This window comes from Phocoena phocoena, chromosome 13 (genome assembly GCF_963924675.1).
Source record: "Phocoena phocoena chromosome 13, mPhoPho1.1, whole genome shotgun sequence".
NCBI lineage: Eukaryota > Metazoa > Chordata > Mammalia > Artiodactyla > Phocoenidae > Phocoena > Phocoena phocoena.
In genome coordinates, this window is record NC_089231.1 from 10,604,673 (window position 1) to 10,622,200 (window position 17,528).

At 34.1% G+C, this 17,528-nt stretch overlaps 1 protein-coding gene across 1 annotated transcript in view; it reads left to right on the top strand.

Annotated features, from left to right (window-relative positions):
• CDH19 (cadherin 19) overlaps nt 1-9,264 on the top strand; it is a 49,529-nt gene extending 40,265 nt beyond the window's left edge. Inside the window, exons 9-11 of the mRNA XM_065889714.1 lie at nt 3,446-3,560; nt 5,600-5,851; nt 8,774-9,264. Coding sequence (XP_065745786.1) covers nt 3,446-3,560; nt 5,600-5,851; nt 8,774-9,264 — 858 coding nt within the window. The remainder of the gene's footprint in view (nt 1-3,445; nt 3,561-5,599; nt 5,852-8,773) is intronic.
• Nucleotides 9,265-17,528: the final 8,264 nt, after the last annotated feature.

Here is a 17,528-nt window from a genome sequence, read left to right on the forward strand (position 1 = left end):
TTTGTCAATTATATCTAAATAAAGTTGAAAAAAGGCTCTGGGGGGCACATATACTACTCATATTTCACACCAGCTGTTGCATCAGCTTACATTCAAATTCTGACCCTGCAATTTTACCTACCTAAGATATATAACTGACTTGAAGCTTAATATAAGAAAATATGAAGTTGGGACAATGATAAGTTTTATCCCACAAGATTGTTGCAAAGATCAGCTATGGTAATATATAGAACAAACCCCAGCCAATAGGTAAGTTCTCAGTGAAAGGTGGTTATTGTTAGGTTCTCTATGCTTACAAAGTATATTTCCATTGTAGACTTCAAAGTAGTATAGACAGGAAATCACATGTACTGTGTCAGAGGGAAATTGGACAAAATTCTGCCCAGAGAGCAAAAAGAAATGAAAAGGCTACAGTTTCAGAATTTGTCAAACACAGCTGTTCTTTGTATGAGCTTTGCATTTTGATTTCTTTGCTTCTCTCATAAATGTATAAGGCCAGAGATAGGCTCCAGGTAAGTAGATATAAGTATATAGTTTAGAAATCTAACCAATGCAACAAATAGGGATTTTCCTTAGAATTTTATTTGAAAATTAAAATGAAAAACTTTCCATTGTTATATTAAAATAAAAAATCAATATCCTCACTCAAGACTTGAAGGTAAGGCTTCCCTGATGGCGCAGTGGTTGAGAGTCCGCCTGCCGATGCAGGGGACATGGGTTCATGCCCCGGTCCGGGAAGATCCCACATGCCACGGAGTGGCTAGGCCCGTGAGCCATGGCTGCTAAGTCTGTGCTTCCGGAGCCTGTGCTCCACAACGGGAGGAGAGGCCACAGCAGTGAGAGGCTCGTGTACCGCAAAAAAAAAAAAAAAAAAAAAAAAAAAAGACTTGAAGGTATATTAATGTTGACCCCTTTTTAGAGATTTGCGTTTTCAAGAAAAATATATGTTCGAGGTTGGTTCAATAGAATTAATGATACCCACTATGTGACTGATTCTATTATATCAGTGGGTTCCTATTTTTGTAAAGTGGTGGAACCCAATAAAACATATGGAAACCCAGTTTACAAAGCGATGTATAAGTGGAGGTATGTTCACTGAAAAAGGCAGGAGAAACCTGTACATATTCCATTTACCTATACATATGTATAGGGTAGTTTGGTTTTTAACATCTTTATTGGGATATAATTGCTTTACAATGGTGTGTTAGTTTCTGCTTTATAAGAAAGTGAATCAGTTATACATATACATATGTTCCCATATCTCTTCCCTCTTGCGTCTCCCTCCCTCCCACCCTCCCTATCCCACCCCTCCAGGCGGTCACAAAGCACCTAGCTGATCTCCCTGTGCTATGCGGCTGCTTCCCACTAGCTATCTACCTTACGTTTGGTAGTGTATATATGTCCATGCCTCTCTCTCGCTTTGTCACAGCTCACCCTGGTAGTTTGGTTTTTAAAGTATTTAAAAATATATACAAAGTCAAAATCTCTCTAGTGTTCTTGAGCCTTCATACAGGAAGGGAAAACATTTTCAACATTTAATCAGAGGCATGTGTCTAAAACAGTCCTTGTCTAAACATCAAGGCTGCATATGCCAACAAGATTAACGTGATTTTTTTTTACAATTTGCTATCCATCTTAATTGAGCAAATATATATATAACAGGATTACTCACAGTATTCAGGACACCATCCTATGCAAATCCCAACAAGACAATGTTTTCCCGAAGAAAACACGTAAAAATGTGTACTGCTTATATGACAAGCACTTTGACAAGCTAAGACATTGAATCCTAAAAATGAATCCTAAAAGTTAAGTATTAGTATCTCCATTTAAAAAAAAATGTTATTGGAGCATAGTTGATTTACAATGTTGTGTTAGTTTCAGGTGTACAACAAAGTGAATCGTCTGGCGGTCCAGTGGTTAAGAATTCGTGCTTCCAGTGGAGGGGACACAGGCTTGATCCCTAGTTAGGGATCTAAGATCCCACAAGCAAGACGTGCGATGCGGGCAAAAAAATTAAAAAGTTAAAAAAAAAAAAAGTATCTCCAGTTTTTAGGCTTAGAGAATTAAGTGGTAAAGGCAGAATTCAGAGTATCAGACTTCCAAGTCCTTGCCCTTTGCCCTGGCTATACAAAATCTTATAATAACCCAGAATAAAATAATTATCCTCATACGATGAACATTTATTATTGTAGGCATGAATTGAATAAAAATGTTTTCTTTTATTAGATTATTTAATTAACACTACATGATTATGATTTAATTAAGAATGTGTTATGAGGGAAAAGATAAATCAATGTAGAGAAATAATGTACAAATTGCATTAGTTTCACAAGGTTCTTTATGCATGTGGGGAGATACCCTTTGAAGTGTAACATTATAAATTATGGGTCTGTCATCTTGTAACTAAGGATATTTTTGTTTGACACGTTGTTAAAAGCACTTTCATTCTAGAAAATTCAAAACAATAACTTCTATAGTCAATTTACTTTAATTTCCAGAATTAATCACAATCTCATTATTTGATCTTGACAGCACATCCCTTTTTTGACAATAATTAACTACTTGACTGACACTTTCATGTCTTGAAAGCAAAGAACTAATTGTCGTTTGTTCATAGTTGCATTATTTCACTTTTTTATGATCTGAGATAGAGAGAGGGATTTATTTGATGTGGAACACTTTTCCTATAATCTTTGTGGGTCAAGGAAATCATGTACATTGCCCCTAAGCTTTAAATGCATTACTTCCTCCAATCAATTTAAAAGCTCATTACTTTAGCAAATACTCTAGTAAGACAATAAGCTTACCACAGCTATGCTGTCAATATAAGCAGGAAATATATAACTTCAGCAAATCATAATGGTTGGTATTCAGATAAGAAAGGGAGAAGGAAAAAAGGAAGGAGGGGAGAAATCCGGGCAGGAAGGATAGGAGGATGTTTTCTAACGAACTTAGCTTATGGAAATCTTCTCCTCTGTTAACAAGAGTTTATTTATTATGTAATATTAAAATGTTCTTTTGAAAGGAGCAAGTAAACATATATATATATATATATATATATATATTTTTTTTTTTTTTCTGTACGCGGGCCTCTCACTGCTGTGGCCTCTCACGTTGACGCACAGGCTCAGCGGCCATGGCTCACGGGCCTAGCCGCTCTGCGGAATGTGGGGTCTTCCCGGACTGGGGCACGAACCCATGTCCCCTGCATCGGCAGGCGGACTCTCAATCACTGCGCCACCAGGGAAGCCCCAAGTAAACATATTTTTAACCTGAAAAAATATTTTCATATTCTCCACCAGTTTGAGATATCCTCTGCAATATCCATAAAGATTTTGGTAAAGCAATTTTAATAAAAGCTAATAATAATAAGAATATAATAATGATAATGATCATTTTTCTGAATAATAATATAAAAAACGTATCCCCTATTTTTTTCTAGGTGATTCAGACCATCAGTGCAGTGGATAGAGATGAATCCATAGAAGATCACCACTTTTACTTTAATGTATCTGTGGTAGAAAATAACTCAAGTTTTACAATCATAGATAATCAAGGTAATGCCATTCACTCATAATAACTTTCTATCCATTCTTCTTTGAGAATCTTGTTTAATTTTAAGGAAATTTGTAACATTACTTTTTATACTATACCTGAAATATGATAATGTTGAGAAATAAAGCAAGGAGTGGCAATGGAAATTGGAAACAAAACTCAAAGTAGTGTCCTAGGAATATCATTTCCCCATTTCCCACTGGATTTCTTTAAATTAGAAGCACTTTTTCAAGTCGTCATTGGCTATAGGCCCCTGTAAAGTCTGAATGACCTTGCAAATATAATTGCAGTTCTGACACCATGGTTCCTTTCACGTCTTCACATAACTCAAACTTCAACCCATGTCTGGGGAAGAAAATGATATATAATCATGTTAGCTTGATTGATTGAAAGATATTTGGAGTCATTAATTAGGAGCTATAAGTATTTGGAATTGGCTTAAGACTATGCTTTTTCCTTCAAAACGAAGTGATTATATCAGCCTGAGAACAAAATGTTCTGAAGGATTTTGTACAGAGGGACAGAATTCCTTTTCCTTCCATATAGAAGGGGAATAACTTTTTACAAAGCCACTCTGTTCTTTTTTCCTTCACTTCAGTAAAATATTTTTTTGTCATTACATGGATTTCTATTCTAATTTTGCTTCATATCTCAAAGATATGAAACACCGTAGGATTCATTACTCAAGCATCTATAACCAAACACCTGCAGCTGTCCTTCCTTACAACTGAGTTTAAGCTCCATATAAGGGGAGATCTGTTATGGGAGAATAAATGCAGACACGTTCTTTTCCTTTTGCCTTTGTCAAATTCCCCAGTGAAGGAAACTCAAATAGATTTAGGATTTAAAAAAATGCAAATATTAATATAAGAAATAAGCTGTGGGTTAGATTTGTTTATGTATATATAAAATAAGTTAGTGGGACAAAATAAATATATTGAACGTAAAGAGAATAATTGATTTGGTTTAATGTTTGCAGTTACAAGGAATTTAATGAAATACATACCAAAAATATATAAACTCTCTCACCTCTTCAATCTGCCTAGTGAATAAAATTACAAGAGTTTTATAGACTTCAAGAGCATGATGGAGAATTAGTTTTTAAAAGGTGATTTGGGAAAAGTCATAAGTAGGCGTACATTTCAAAAGACTTCCATTTATTTGCATTTGCCTATTTCAAAGTCTTCCATTTATATGTTTCCATTTATTTGTTTGTGTCTTCTAAAATTTGTTTGATTGCCCCAGAAAATATTTCAGGGAATGCCACTACCAAAAGTCAAAGTCAAGTCGGGGGGAAACACTAGTACTGAGACACAATAAACTGCACTGGAAAAGAGTATTTAGAATATTTTGGGATTGAGGGAGAAGCAATTTCAAATGTGTTGAAGTATATATTGTTTATTTTTGTTAATTTTTTGAATGTTCTGTCTAGGTGAATTAATCAGTACTACCAAGGTTTAACGATTCTCTGAAATTTAAGTAGAAAATGGGTTAATAGTGTCAAAGTGAAATGAAACATTCTAATAGAATCTTTTACACCAAGTAAAATGAATTCTTTTGTCTTATTAGTAAATACATTATTTGAGATCACTTGCTGTGATAGGGAGATGACTTGAAAACCTTGTGTATTTATGGTATTTGTGAAAATAATGAGTTTCTACTAGAAAAAACACTGTCGTGAGTATTTAACCCGAATGAAACTGATACTGTCATTATAAAGTTAATGCTAATACCCCCTATTTACTATTATATCTAATTAAAATGCTGTTTTCTTTTCTGTGTTCCACATGTACATTTCATATATTTATCAAAAAACATTTTGGAACTGATTCATATACTTTATCTAATTTTTAAATTGGGATCTAGGCAATGTCAAAATCAATAATGACTTTTTGAGTTGATCTCTTGTCTTTTTTATCAGAAATTTGCTCTTCCCTATTTGAACTTATTTGATCTCTACACTGCTGCCTCTAGTACATTTAACTGGTATGAATTTCTTTTGTATTATTGAAAAAATCATGCACATGGATTTTTGTTTTAGATAACACAGCTGTAATTTTGACTAATAGAACTGGTTTCAGCCTTCAAGAAGAGCCTGTCTTCTACATATCCATCCTAATTGCTGACAATGGAATCCCATCACTTACAAGCACAAACACCCTTACCATACACGTCTGTGCCTGTGATGACACTGGTAGCACACAGACCTGCAGTAATAAAGATCTTATGCTTTCCATGGGATTCAGGACAGAAGTCATAATTGCTATTCTGATATGCATTATGATAATATGTGGTAAGTTGTGTGAACTGAGCATATCTTCATTTATTGACAGTAACATGATAAATATAGAAAAGAGTTAATTCCATTATAATGGTATGTGTGGTCTTGTGTGTGTGTCTGCATTTAATTGCCCTTCTTAATGTGTTACAATTCTAAAATCAAGTGGAGTGAATGAAAAATAGAGTGAATATGCACTTCAGGTTGAAAATAGATGATCCTTGAATTCTATGAGTATATGAGTATACCTGTGCCCATCCTTTTAAGAGTGTTTTGGACACACACATTGCAACATATGTAGCAATATAAAAATTAGTAATAATAATGATGAGATTCCATTGAGTGCTTATTATACTCCAGGAGAGTGTCCTAAGTGCTTTACAGAAATTATGCAGTTTGATCCTCAAGATAACCTTAAGAAGTGGCGACTATTATCACCTTCATTGCATAGATGAAGAAAGTGAAATTCCAAGAGTTATATGGTTTACAAAGAGTCATGCAGCTAGTAAATGAAGTGCTAATATTCCATAACACACCTCTATCCAACATGATACTGGAGCTCACTGAAGCCTAGGAGCATTGAGGAAGTAAATGTTAAGATGAAAAAATGTAAAAGAGAGGGTCTTACTTAAAGTGCTAAACACAAAAGAAATAGTAAAATAGCTCCACCTGTTTTTGTTTGTTTTTGTTGCTGCTGTTGTTTTCACAAGGAGATAAGTTATTCTCATTTTACGGATGAGGCAAATGAGGCCCCAAATGTTTTAGCCAGGCTTTCAAAACTACATGCATCTAGCAAAACATTTTCCCTTTCTTTAACATACCAGTATATATAATCTAAACCCTTCTCTTGCTTTCCCTCATAACTTCATATCAAAGCCAACACAACTTTACAGAGTGTTGACAGCAATGGTATCAGCCATGGGTTCTGGAATCCCAAACTCACTGCTCAAAGGGACATACAAAATGTTTCAGGATTTGCTTTGCCTTCACTCTTCTCGTCTGTCTCAAAGCTTTCCTCTTTTACCATTCCTCTTTTACCATTCAAAGTTACCCTTCATTTCTACCTAGCTTCAGTTTTTCAAAATTATTTTTAATGATCTTTGATCATGAAACTGAATTTAGAGCTACATAGCTAGATATCAGAAGCAAGAAGTAGTAAAAACAGTATAATGTTTGCAGGATGCAAGTACTAAGTTACTCACTGGTACAGAACTAAACCTAGTCCCGAAACCCTGCAAGTAAATACCAACGGCAGCCTCACAGTCAAGGGCACGAGTAATACTGAGAAGGTGGGAAATCAGGGTAAACCAGTAGTCAGCAGTTTCCTGTGAAAGTTTCAAGAATACGCTCTTCAATTTTCATAGATTGAAAAAGTATTTATTAGATCCCTTTCTATTTCAACCATATACCTCTGCTGTATTAAAGTACAGTGCAGGGATTCAAACATGATGGCCTTATTTCAAGAACACTATTTCAATTTCTTTAAATGTAAAATTTATATAAAATATGGCCTAATGTATTTCTCTTTGTGATAATATTAATAACATTACTTCCTGTTTCAATTCTTATAGATGAAATGCTGTACAGCTACATAAGATCCAAGATTGTGTAAGGATTGGCTATCCATGAAACACACAGAAACACACACATATACACACGCACTTTTCTTTAAAATTTAAAAATTTTAAAAAGCATTCTGAAATTGTTCTATTTCTACACAATGCTAAAATTATCTTATATAATTGATCGATGTGGACATACCAGTGTTATGTTTCAGAAACCTGATAGGTTTGGAATTTCTGAAATTAATATAGTATAACAAAGCATGGATTCTGAACCAACTTTCTGGTTTTGAATGCCAGCTTTTTGTTTCCTAGCTGTGTGACTCTGGGTATGTGACTTAATCTCTCTGCACTTCAGTTTCCTTATCTTTAATAGAGAATTATAATAAAATACGGGTATCATAACTAATCAATGAATAAATGTAAAGCTTTCAGAAAAATGACTGGTACATACTTTGTAGTCAATAAACATTAACTTAGAAAATAATTATGCCACAGAATTTGTCTCAATGGCGAAAAACAAATCAGTTCTGTGTACTTAACTTCCACTAACATGGATCATTGGTTACCGAGATTGGCAGATGCATATAGATTCTGCTTTGTTCCATTTTCAATATATAAGAAAAATATAAAATTTTTAATCTTAAATTGATCATCATAAACAATTCACTATATATATATATATATATATATATTTTTTTTTTTTTTTTTTTTTTTTTTTTTTTTTGCGGTACACGGGCCTCTCACTGCCGCGGCCTCTCCCGTCGCAGAGCACAGGCTCCGGACTCGCAGGCCCAGCGGCCACGGCTCACGGGCCCAGCCGCTCTGCGGCACGCGGGATCCTCCGGTACCGGGGCACAAACCTGTGTCCCCTGCATCAGCAGGCGGACTCTCAGGGAAGCCCAATTCGCTATATTTTTATGATGTTTTTCTACTTTAAACCATCAGCCAGAAAGATTGTTATACTTCCTTGTCATTCTGCAAGTCCCTTCAGTAAATTTTCAATAGCAAATATATCTTTTTGTCTTATAATCAGAAAACCGAAGCTTATGTCTTGAGCTTGTAACAGAAGCAAGAATTATATAGTTTATTATAAATAACAATATTTAACAATATCTTATATAATATATTATGACATAATATTTATTAAATAGTACATTATATATTTATGTATAATATAGAATATTGTAGCATACAATATTTAATAATGTGTTTAGTATAAATATATAACATACTAATATATGATATTTATTATATATTATATATTTATAAAATAATAGTAATATTATGGGTAATATGAAGCATATGTATTTATAATATATAATATTGTATTATATTTGTGTTAATTAATGTTCTTGTATGCTCTCTTTGACAGGGTTTATTTTTTTGAACCTAGGTCTGAAACAACGAAGGAAACAGACTCTATTTCCTGAGAAAGGTGAAGATTTCAGAGAGAATATATTCAGATATGATGATGAAGGTGGCGGAGAGGAGGATACAGAGGCATTTGACATAGTGGAGCTGCAGGGTGGCACAGTCATGCGGGAACGCAAGACTCGGAGAGCCACCAGGGTAGAAATTCGGAGCCTGTACAGGCAGTCTTTGCAGGTTGGCCCAGATAGTGCCGTATTCAGGAAATTCATTCTAGAAAAGCTCGAAGAGGCTAACACTGATCCCTGTGCCCCTCCTTTTGACTCCCTCCAGACCTATGCTTTTGAGGGGACAGGGTCCTTAGCTGGATCCCTGAGCTCTTTAGGGTCAGCAGTCTTTGATCAGGATGAAAACTATGATTACCTTAATGAATTGGGACCTCGCTTTAAAAGATTAGCATGCATGTTTGGTTCGGCTATGCAGTCAAATAATTAGGGCTTTTTTATTAATAAATGTTTTTAAATGCTAATGTGTATTTGCGCAAACTGGTAGTCTCTCGGTAAAGAGTTGTATACTCCAGTTCTTGGGAAAAAGGAAAAGACCCAATTTGTAATGTTTTCTGATATTCTTGGGGTAAGTATCCCATGGTTATTTCAAGCTACCCATCCATTGTCACTGACTGCATGTATGGGGAAGTGAAGCTAACAGTCAGCTCTCGGGTGCCAAGGCAGGCCAGCTCTAGTGTGCCCCTGAAATACTCCTCTGACATTTTTCCAATACCATCCAATACAAATTCTCAAAATTTTTGAAAGTTTAATGTGAAAAGGGCCCTGATCTAGATTGTCTTAATGTTATTTCATTTATCCATTTTTAAAATCTTACAAAGTAAGAGTGAAGAGTTTATGTGTGTTAAGCTCCCGATACTCTACAGAGATAAACACCTAGGAGAATCTCGGTGGTCATATACATCTTTTAAAAACTGTTTCTTTTCTATGAATAAGCAAGCTTCTGACTGAGAGTCTATGATTCATTCTAGTTTGATATTTTAAAAATGTCATCAAGACCACATTTTAAAACTGATTTCAAATTTAGACAGATGCTTTGTATCTGTTAATTACTCAAAGATATAGTGTACATTTGTATTCTCTTTGATATTACAGCTTTATATAAAAAAAGGGACATAGACTTCGTTTAGGAGATTTTCATATGTTATTTTCTTATGTATCCAAAATACATCTTTAGCATGTCACAATACTATGATAAAACACATATCAACATTTACTGAACATTAAATTTGAACTTTAAGAAAATGGTAGAAAGTGTGAAATTTTTTTAATTTTAGTTTTTGATTTCTAATTTTATTGCTACTAAAAATAATATAAATGAAAGGAATACTGGATTCAAACTGGAGCTATTATTCATCCTAAATGTTACGATCAGCTGCCCTGCTCTTACCATGCACAAAATAAAACATGATAAAATTCTCAGCATTTCCTTTTTTATTAAGAGATTAGACTATAACTGATTCTTCTGTGTCATTTTTTTTATTATGGAGTATAAAATTAAGAACAATAGTTACTTTTATGAAGAACATTATGAAGGAAGTATGCTAAGCTGCTGGATATAAAGCTTTACGGTAACATTAGGTAGTAAGATAATAAAACACTTTAATCAACCTTGTAAGAATGATTCTCAATTATTCTATCCAAATCAACCTGGAATTCAAAATTCACAGGTTGAACAGAAAGAAAGTAGTGAATACTGTGTCCTCAAAATAGCTTTAGGTGTTCATTTTTTATTAATAGCATGTGAAACTGAGCTGAACCAAATTGACCATATATGTTCTAATCAAGTACTTCAAATAATTTTGAGATAAAGTTGGAGTAGTTCAATAGCTACAAGATATTTTTTTCTCTGTACTTTAAGACAATACCATCCATACCATGTAATAGAAGAGAATTTTTTCATCAGTATCAATCAGGTGCCATTATGTCAGCAACACAGATATCACCATTTTACAAAAGCCTGAGAAAATCAGACTTGAAATACAACAATTTAGGAAGATATTAAATGTAGTAGAGAGGACATAAGCTGTAGTAACTCCTGGTATATTCATATCGTTATTTACTTAGGGAAAAGTAAGAACAGTAAACAAAAGAAAATTCAAAAATAAAGTAAAAACTTGCAGGTAAAAAAAATGTATGGGTTGAGAGAACATTCATATTCCTATCATATGGACATAAAAATTGAAAGAGTATAGTTAGGGAAATTTTCATGAATTATTCCATGAATGGCTGTACCCTGTATTTAGAAAATAGTGCTATATAATCTTGGTTGAACTGGAATGTATGATAAACAGCAGATGAAACAATCCATGGAAAATAGATTAGAAAAAAAGAAATAGGGTCTTCTGAGGCTTGCAGTTAGTTCAGTCATGAATGAAAGCCTTATAAACAACTTATCAACTTGGATGAACACCTTATAAAAATGCGGTATCTGCATCACTAAGTTTAGTGTTTGAGTCCAGTGGCACTAAGAAGATGTGTTAAAATAAATTCTGGTTTAGTTAATGATAGGATTTTCAATCATAGGGTACATAGGAAAAGAGATTCAGGTCTGGATACCTATTTGCTAGTCTAGAAAGTGTCCTTTTAAACTATATCAAGAAAATACTATCTGATTCTAGTAGAGAAGTTGCAATTTTCTGGAAGTTATACTTGGTAATATTTCAATAACTATTTTAACCTTTTTATCTAGTCACACAGCTGTTGCAAGAACACAGCTGTATCCTAAGCTAAAGACATGACATTAAGGTCTCATTTTTGTAAATTTTAATAAAGGTAAATCAATGCGAGGATATTTATGAAATAGCACAGCTTCGCATTAATACCTGCACTACTTAAACAGCCACCCTTCATTAACTTACAGGTTTATGTGTAAGTCTTAAATTACTAGTGGTTGAAACAGGAAAATATTGAAATCCTTTATAGGGATCAGAAAATGTTAGCAATAATAGTTGTTCACTAAGCACATAGCTTGAGCCTATCAGATCTGAGTTTGAATTAGTTCACTTTTATTTAAATAATTGTGTGAACTTTATCGAACTAATCTTTCCGTATCTGAGGTTGTGATCAGTAAAACGAGGTCTAATGTATGTATTTCACACGATTGTTGTGAAGAATAAGTAAAACAGGAAGCACATGTAGTACCAGACAAAACGCAAGAGTTCAATAAATACCAGCCCAGCATCGTAACAGCTGACCTTATTCTGCTGGAATGCACAGATCCCTTTCTTTTCTAGCACTGAGTGATCCCAAGGGCTTCACAGCACATTTGAAATATAAATCAGTTTTCTGACCTGACATACAAGGTCATATTATCCTGTGTCTACTTATCTCTGTGTGCTCTGACCTCTTCTAATGCCATGCTCTAGGCCTGAAGCAATCTTCCTCCAAACATTTCTATTTTTCATTCCCTCACTTCATTCAAGTCCGTGATCAATTGCAACTTCCTCAGAAAGGCGTACCGGACCACTCTCTCCCACTGTGTCCCTTGCTCTGCCTTTCTTTGCATCAAATCACTCAGCTACTTTGTAGCAAGTACATTATATATATGTTACTTGTTATTGCCTTTATCCTTTATTAGAATGTAAACTCTGTCGGACTTTTTCATTTGTTCTTGTCTAAAATTGTTTCTAGCACATGGTATGTGACCAATTAATATTTCTTAAATGAATGTAATAATGAATCCCAATCTATTTTACTTGGTCCTGTATAGAAGGGCTATATTGACATTGTTGAATATTAATGTGAAATTAATGTATTTTTCTAACCAGGTTAGCACTGGGTAGTTCTGGGTTACAATAAGATTTTTCAAAATCTTTCTAGAAATTATATGAATTTGGTATTTTAACTTGTTTGTACTTATTGATATCATTTCCTGCTGTGGGGAAAGGTAATAATGTTATACTGTTTAGTCAAAACACATCCTTTGATGATTGCTGTAGAAGTTCTCATATGAATAAGTTCCCATGAAGTGTGATGAATAGGAAAACATTTGCGATGCATGAGAATTCTATGCTTCATGTTTTAGAATACAATTTGGTAACAAATGCATTGTTAAGCTCACAGGGCTACACAAAACCTACAAGGTAGCTTCATGTTCTTTTATATGATATAAATAGGCATTAGATATCAAGTACATTAAAAGCTGGAAATAAATGTAGAAAAGGATTATGTGGCTTTTACATATCCAATTACGTCTGTCTTATATATCTATGTACCCCTCCAACCATCCTCCCATCCACATATCCATCTATCAACTATCTCCTTTCTACTATCTATCCCCTCTTCCAGGAAACTATAATTTCACAATTACATTAGAGACTAGCATCTCAATCACAGATTAGATCCTTGAGACACGTTAGTATTTCTTGCTGTCTTTTTTTCCTAGAGAGCTCTAAGGATGGGAAGCTGCCTGATATAAAATGACAGGGAAACAGAGAGGGCTAAAACTGGGAAAAATGCAGTTCCTAGCCTTTGGCAAGGCAAAACTGCATGAATTTCCCGTAGGTTAAGTGGTTCCAGGTGTAGAAATTTTGCACAGAATGTAGAAGCTGGAAGGGAGCTTAAATCAGTCATCCAAAGACTGTGTCACACAGGCTAAGGAAAAACAGGGACCTCTGGTCCTTAAAATGTCTCCAAATACCCAATGCATGAGCTCCAGAATTGAGTGCCAGCAGTCGGATGCCTGTCATCACACAGAACTTTGGCTGTGAAATTATGATAGAGCCAGCCTTGTTTATATGCCCTTTATCTCTCATCTCTCCATCCCCACCCAGAAACCAGAGGTCCAGATGCAGCAGATTAAGTGGAACAGGGAGAGAGACAACCACCTTGGCCAAAGTGGGCATAAGAAAGATCAAGGCAAGTGTTTCTTAAAAACGGAATAAAATGAAACATTTTCATGATGTTTCTTTCAAGTTACAAACTAATCGATAAAGTGGATACATTAACATATCAAATAAATTTGGCATTTCATATAGTTTGAATAATTTAAATTTCACCTTACTAGTAGAAAACATTAGCAAAATACAAAAAAAGTAAATATAATTTATAGTGTTCTTAGGACATTTGAAAGCCTGTTACAATAGTTTATACAACTTTATTTCATGCTATTTCTTTGTGCTTATTCATTTTAATAGTTAAAATGTGACATGTTCTTTTGGCTTCTGCAGTGCTAAGTGGTTTATCTCAGGTAGAAATAAGGCTGGACATGGAAATGACCATATATTCATGATTACATAGAGGTACAAATCTATAGAATATTTTGTCCTAGGAAAGGGAATAGAGATTATATGTGGGATTCATCTGTACAATAGGGATATTAAGGATATATAACTCATCATATCATTGGAGGAATTAACTGAAATAATACATATAAATAATTAACTGGGCTTAATGTATAGCAAACATGGCATTTTTACCTGTTGTGATTCTTAAAATAATAATTATTATAATTATATTAAGTTTAACTTTAGGAATGCTCATAGACTTATCTCCTTACTCTTGAAATATTATGGCCAAAAAGAAAATGAAGTGGAAATGGGCAAAGATGGCTAAAAGGTACAAACTTCCAGTTATAAAATAAATAAATCCTGGGGATGTAATGTACAGTGTGCTGACCGTAGTTAATAATACAAAAAAGAAGGAGAGAAGAAAATGAATTAATTCAGGACAATAATTAACTTGCTGTTACTTCCTGCCTACACACCTTCACCCTTCCAGGGTAATGTGCCATTATTACCAAAGGAAAAAATTAATTGCTCAAGTTATACATTATGTATGAGATGTTCTGATTGAAAGTCGCTCCTCTGTGACATTTATTTGGAAAAAGACCTGCTAAGTTAAGTAGTAACAACATTTGCTGGCAACTTTTTCTAGGTATAAATATTTTAGAAACAAACAAAAACTATCAAAAAAGAAAGGGTTGGTTTTGCTCACTTTTGTAACTAATGGAGAAATGAAGTTATTTCTATGCTTTATTAGAACTACATGGAAAACGTGAAGTTCACATGCTAATGGCTCCAAGAGAAAGTTTTCATACCAGTTGTAATATCTAAGGTCTGATACCCACAGTTCTAATTTTATGTTAAGAATTTAAAATTAAATTACAAAGCAGATTGTTCTCAGCAGCTCTGAAGATACAAAATGAAAAGCTGCACTTTGGCTTCTATCTACATTCCCCTGTCCTTTCTCGTTCTAAAAACAAAAAATTAAGGACCTGTTGCCGTATGTTCTCTGATGAGTACATTTTTATCATCTCCTTTTCATCTATCCAATCTTAGGACTCAGGCAACTTCTAGGCAATTATCCAGCTCATAATGCCACCTCAGTTTTCAGAAACTCCTTTCTTATCCCAGATGACCTCCGTATTACTCCTCTGCGGAGCTAATTAACTAATTTTAACTCTCTTTAAAACTTAAAACATACCTGCACATGACAAATTCAATTTACATAGAATTTCAACTGATCAATTGAAAATGTTTTAAGTTTTAGTGATTATATAAATAAAATTAGAAGCTGATAATTCATATGGTATATTTATTCATACTACCTTACCATTATCACACATTGTTAAAATAATTTGTCCCAATAACATAGTTTTTAAGAGCAAAAATTTCTCCCACTTTATAAAATAGTCTACAGTCATGTTACTTTATTTTTTTACATAAATGCTTGAAAATGAAATCTGTACCAAAGGACATACTAGCAAAAAGTGTGAACTGTGAAAATCCTACGTATTTCTCACACTTGTGTTCACCTATCCACCATAAGTAAATAACAAACATCAAAGATTTTATCCACTAGAATCACCTACTGAGCATCTCCAAGTTGAGTACTGCATAATGAACCCTGATTGGAATCCTAACAAATGCTATATCTGCATCCTCGCTGGAAAAATTATGGTGAGGAACAAGTGGAGGTGGAGTGAGGGACTGTGACCAGGGTGACAGCTGGCGCTAAGGTGAGATTTGGTGTTGAGTTCAGCTCCCCTCTGTGCTTTGCAAAGGAGTCACTGCCTCTTACTGCTCTTCATTCAGTTATGCTACTGTCCCCAAACAGGAAAGTATTAATGATGAGATTTGTATTCTTTCAGATGTTTCTGAATATGTCAAACAAAACTGTTCCTTTACGCAGACATAGAGAATGGACTTGAGGACACGGGGAGGGGAAGGGTAAGCTGGGACGAAGTGAGAGAGTGGCATGGACATATATACACTACCAAACGTAAAACAGATAGCTAGTGGGAAGCAGCCTCATAGCACAGGGAGATCAGTTCGGTGCTTTGTGACCACCTAGAGGGGTGGGATAGGGAGGGTGGGAGGGAGGGAGATGCAAGAGGGAGGAGATATGGGGATATATGTATATGTATAGCTGATTCACTTTGTTATAAAGCAGAAACTAACACACCATTGTAAAGCAATTATACTCCAATAAAGATGTGAAAACAGAAAATAAAGTTGTTCCTTTAAATCTCACCTTTTTTTTCTTTTTTTTTAAATGCAGTTGCATTTCCAGGTGTTATTCTAAGTGTTGTTTTAAGTGTTATTTAAATCTCTATTATAAGAGAAAAGTACTGATGTTACTCCTAGCATACTAATAAGGAAACTGGGACAAAGAAAGACTGAGTAATTTGCCTGAAGTCATACATGTAATAAGTGGTGATAATGTAAACCCAGGCAAGTTAGTTCTAGATTCCAGGCTTTCACCCATCATACCATACCGGCTTCTAATTTGCATCACCTCCTTATGTTATTAATGTAGGGGCTTTATTCATTTGGTTACCAGTGATTTTTTTTGTTACTTTAGATGTTATGGTAGCATATAAATTATATATACATATAGATAGGATAAAGAGTTGATTAGTATTCTTTTTGCAAAACATACTGAGCTATTTTTATATTATTATTACTGAAACTGTTTCTATCAAAATGAAGTGTTGAACATTTTACTTTTCCCATTATTATTACATACCATTCCTTATTGCTACTAATCAACCATAGAAATGACACCCTCAAAACATATTTGAGAACAGAAAGAAGATTGATTATTTAAGGATACTCAAATTATTGTTATATTAGATAATGGCATAAAAATCCAGTATATTAATTTACTTAATGTGACTTATATTTTTCCCTCTCCTTAGTAATAATCCCCCCATAAAGGGAATAAAATAAATACTTGTGTATATGTTGTCATGAATAGCAAATAAATAATGAGCAAAAGAAAGAAAGAAGATTAGGCAAGAATATGAAAAAACCACTAAATTCACATTGGGAATTCAGAGCAACTACCATTCATTTACATTGCTTTTGTCACGTCCCCCTGCTTCTTTCTTTGCTGTTTTTTTTTCTATTTGAGCATTTTCTGTATCTTAGAATGCGCTTGATTTATTTTTCATAATTTAATCCTCAATCAGAGACAAGGATTAGCTATTTTTAAGCAATGACTTTTGAGATTCATAGAAACAGAGAACTGAACACCAAGACTCACAGGATTGTTGAATTATTCTGATGCGGTTGGGTAACACAAAGTAAGCTTTCGTAAATAAACACACATGATTCCCTGATGTATTTTTCAGCAATGATCTGTGCCTTAGGAATAAAAGCATGATAATAAGCCTGACATGTTCCTTTAGCTTTCCTCTACTGATATCAGAGTTCATGGTCTGAATCATATTAAAGACTGTAGCACTCT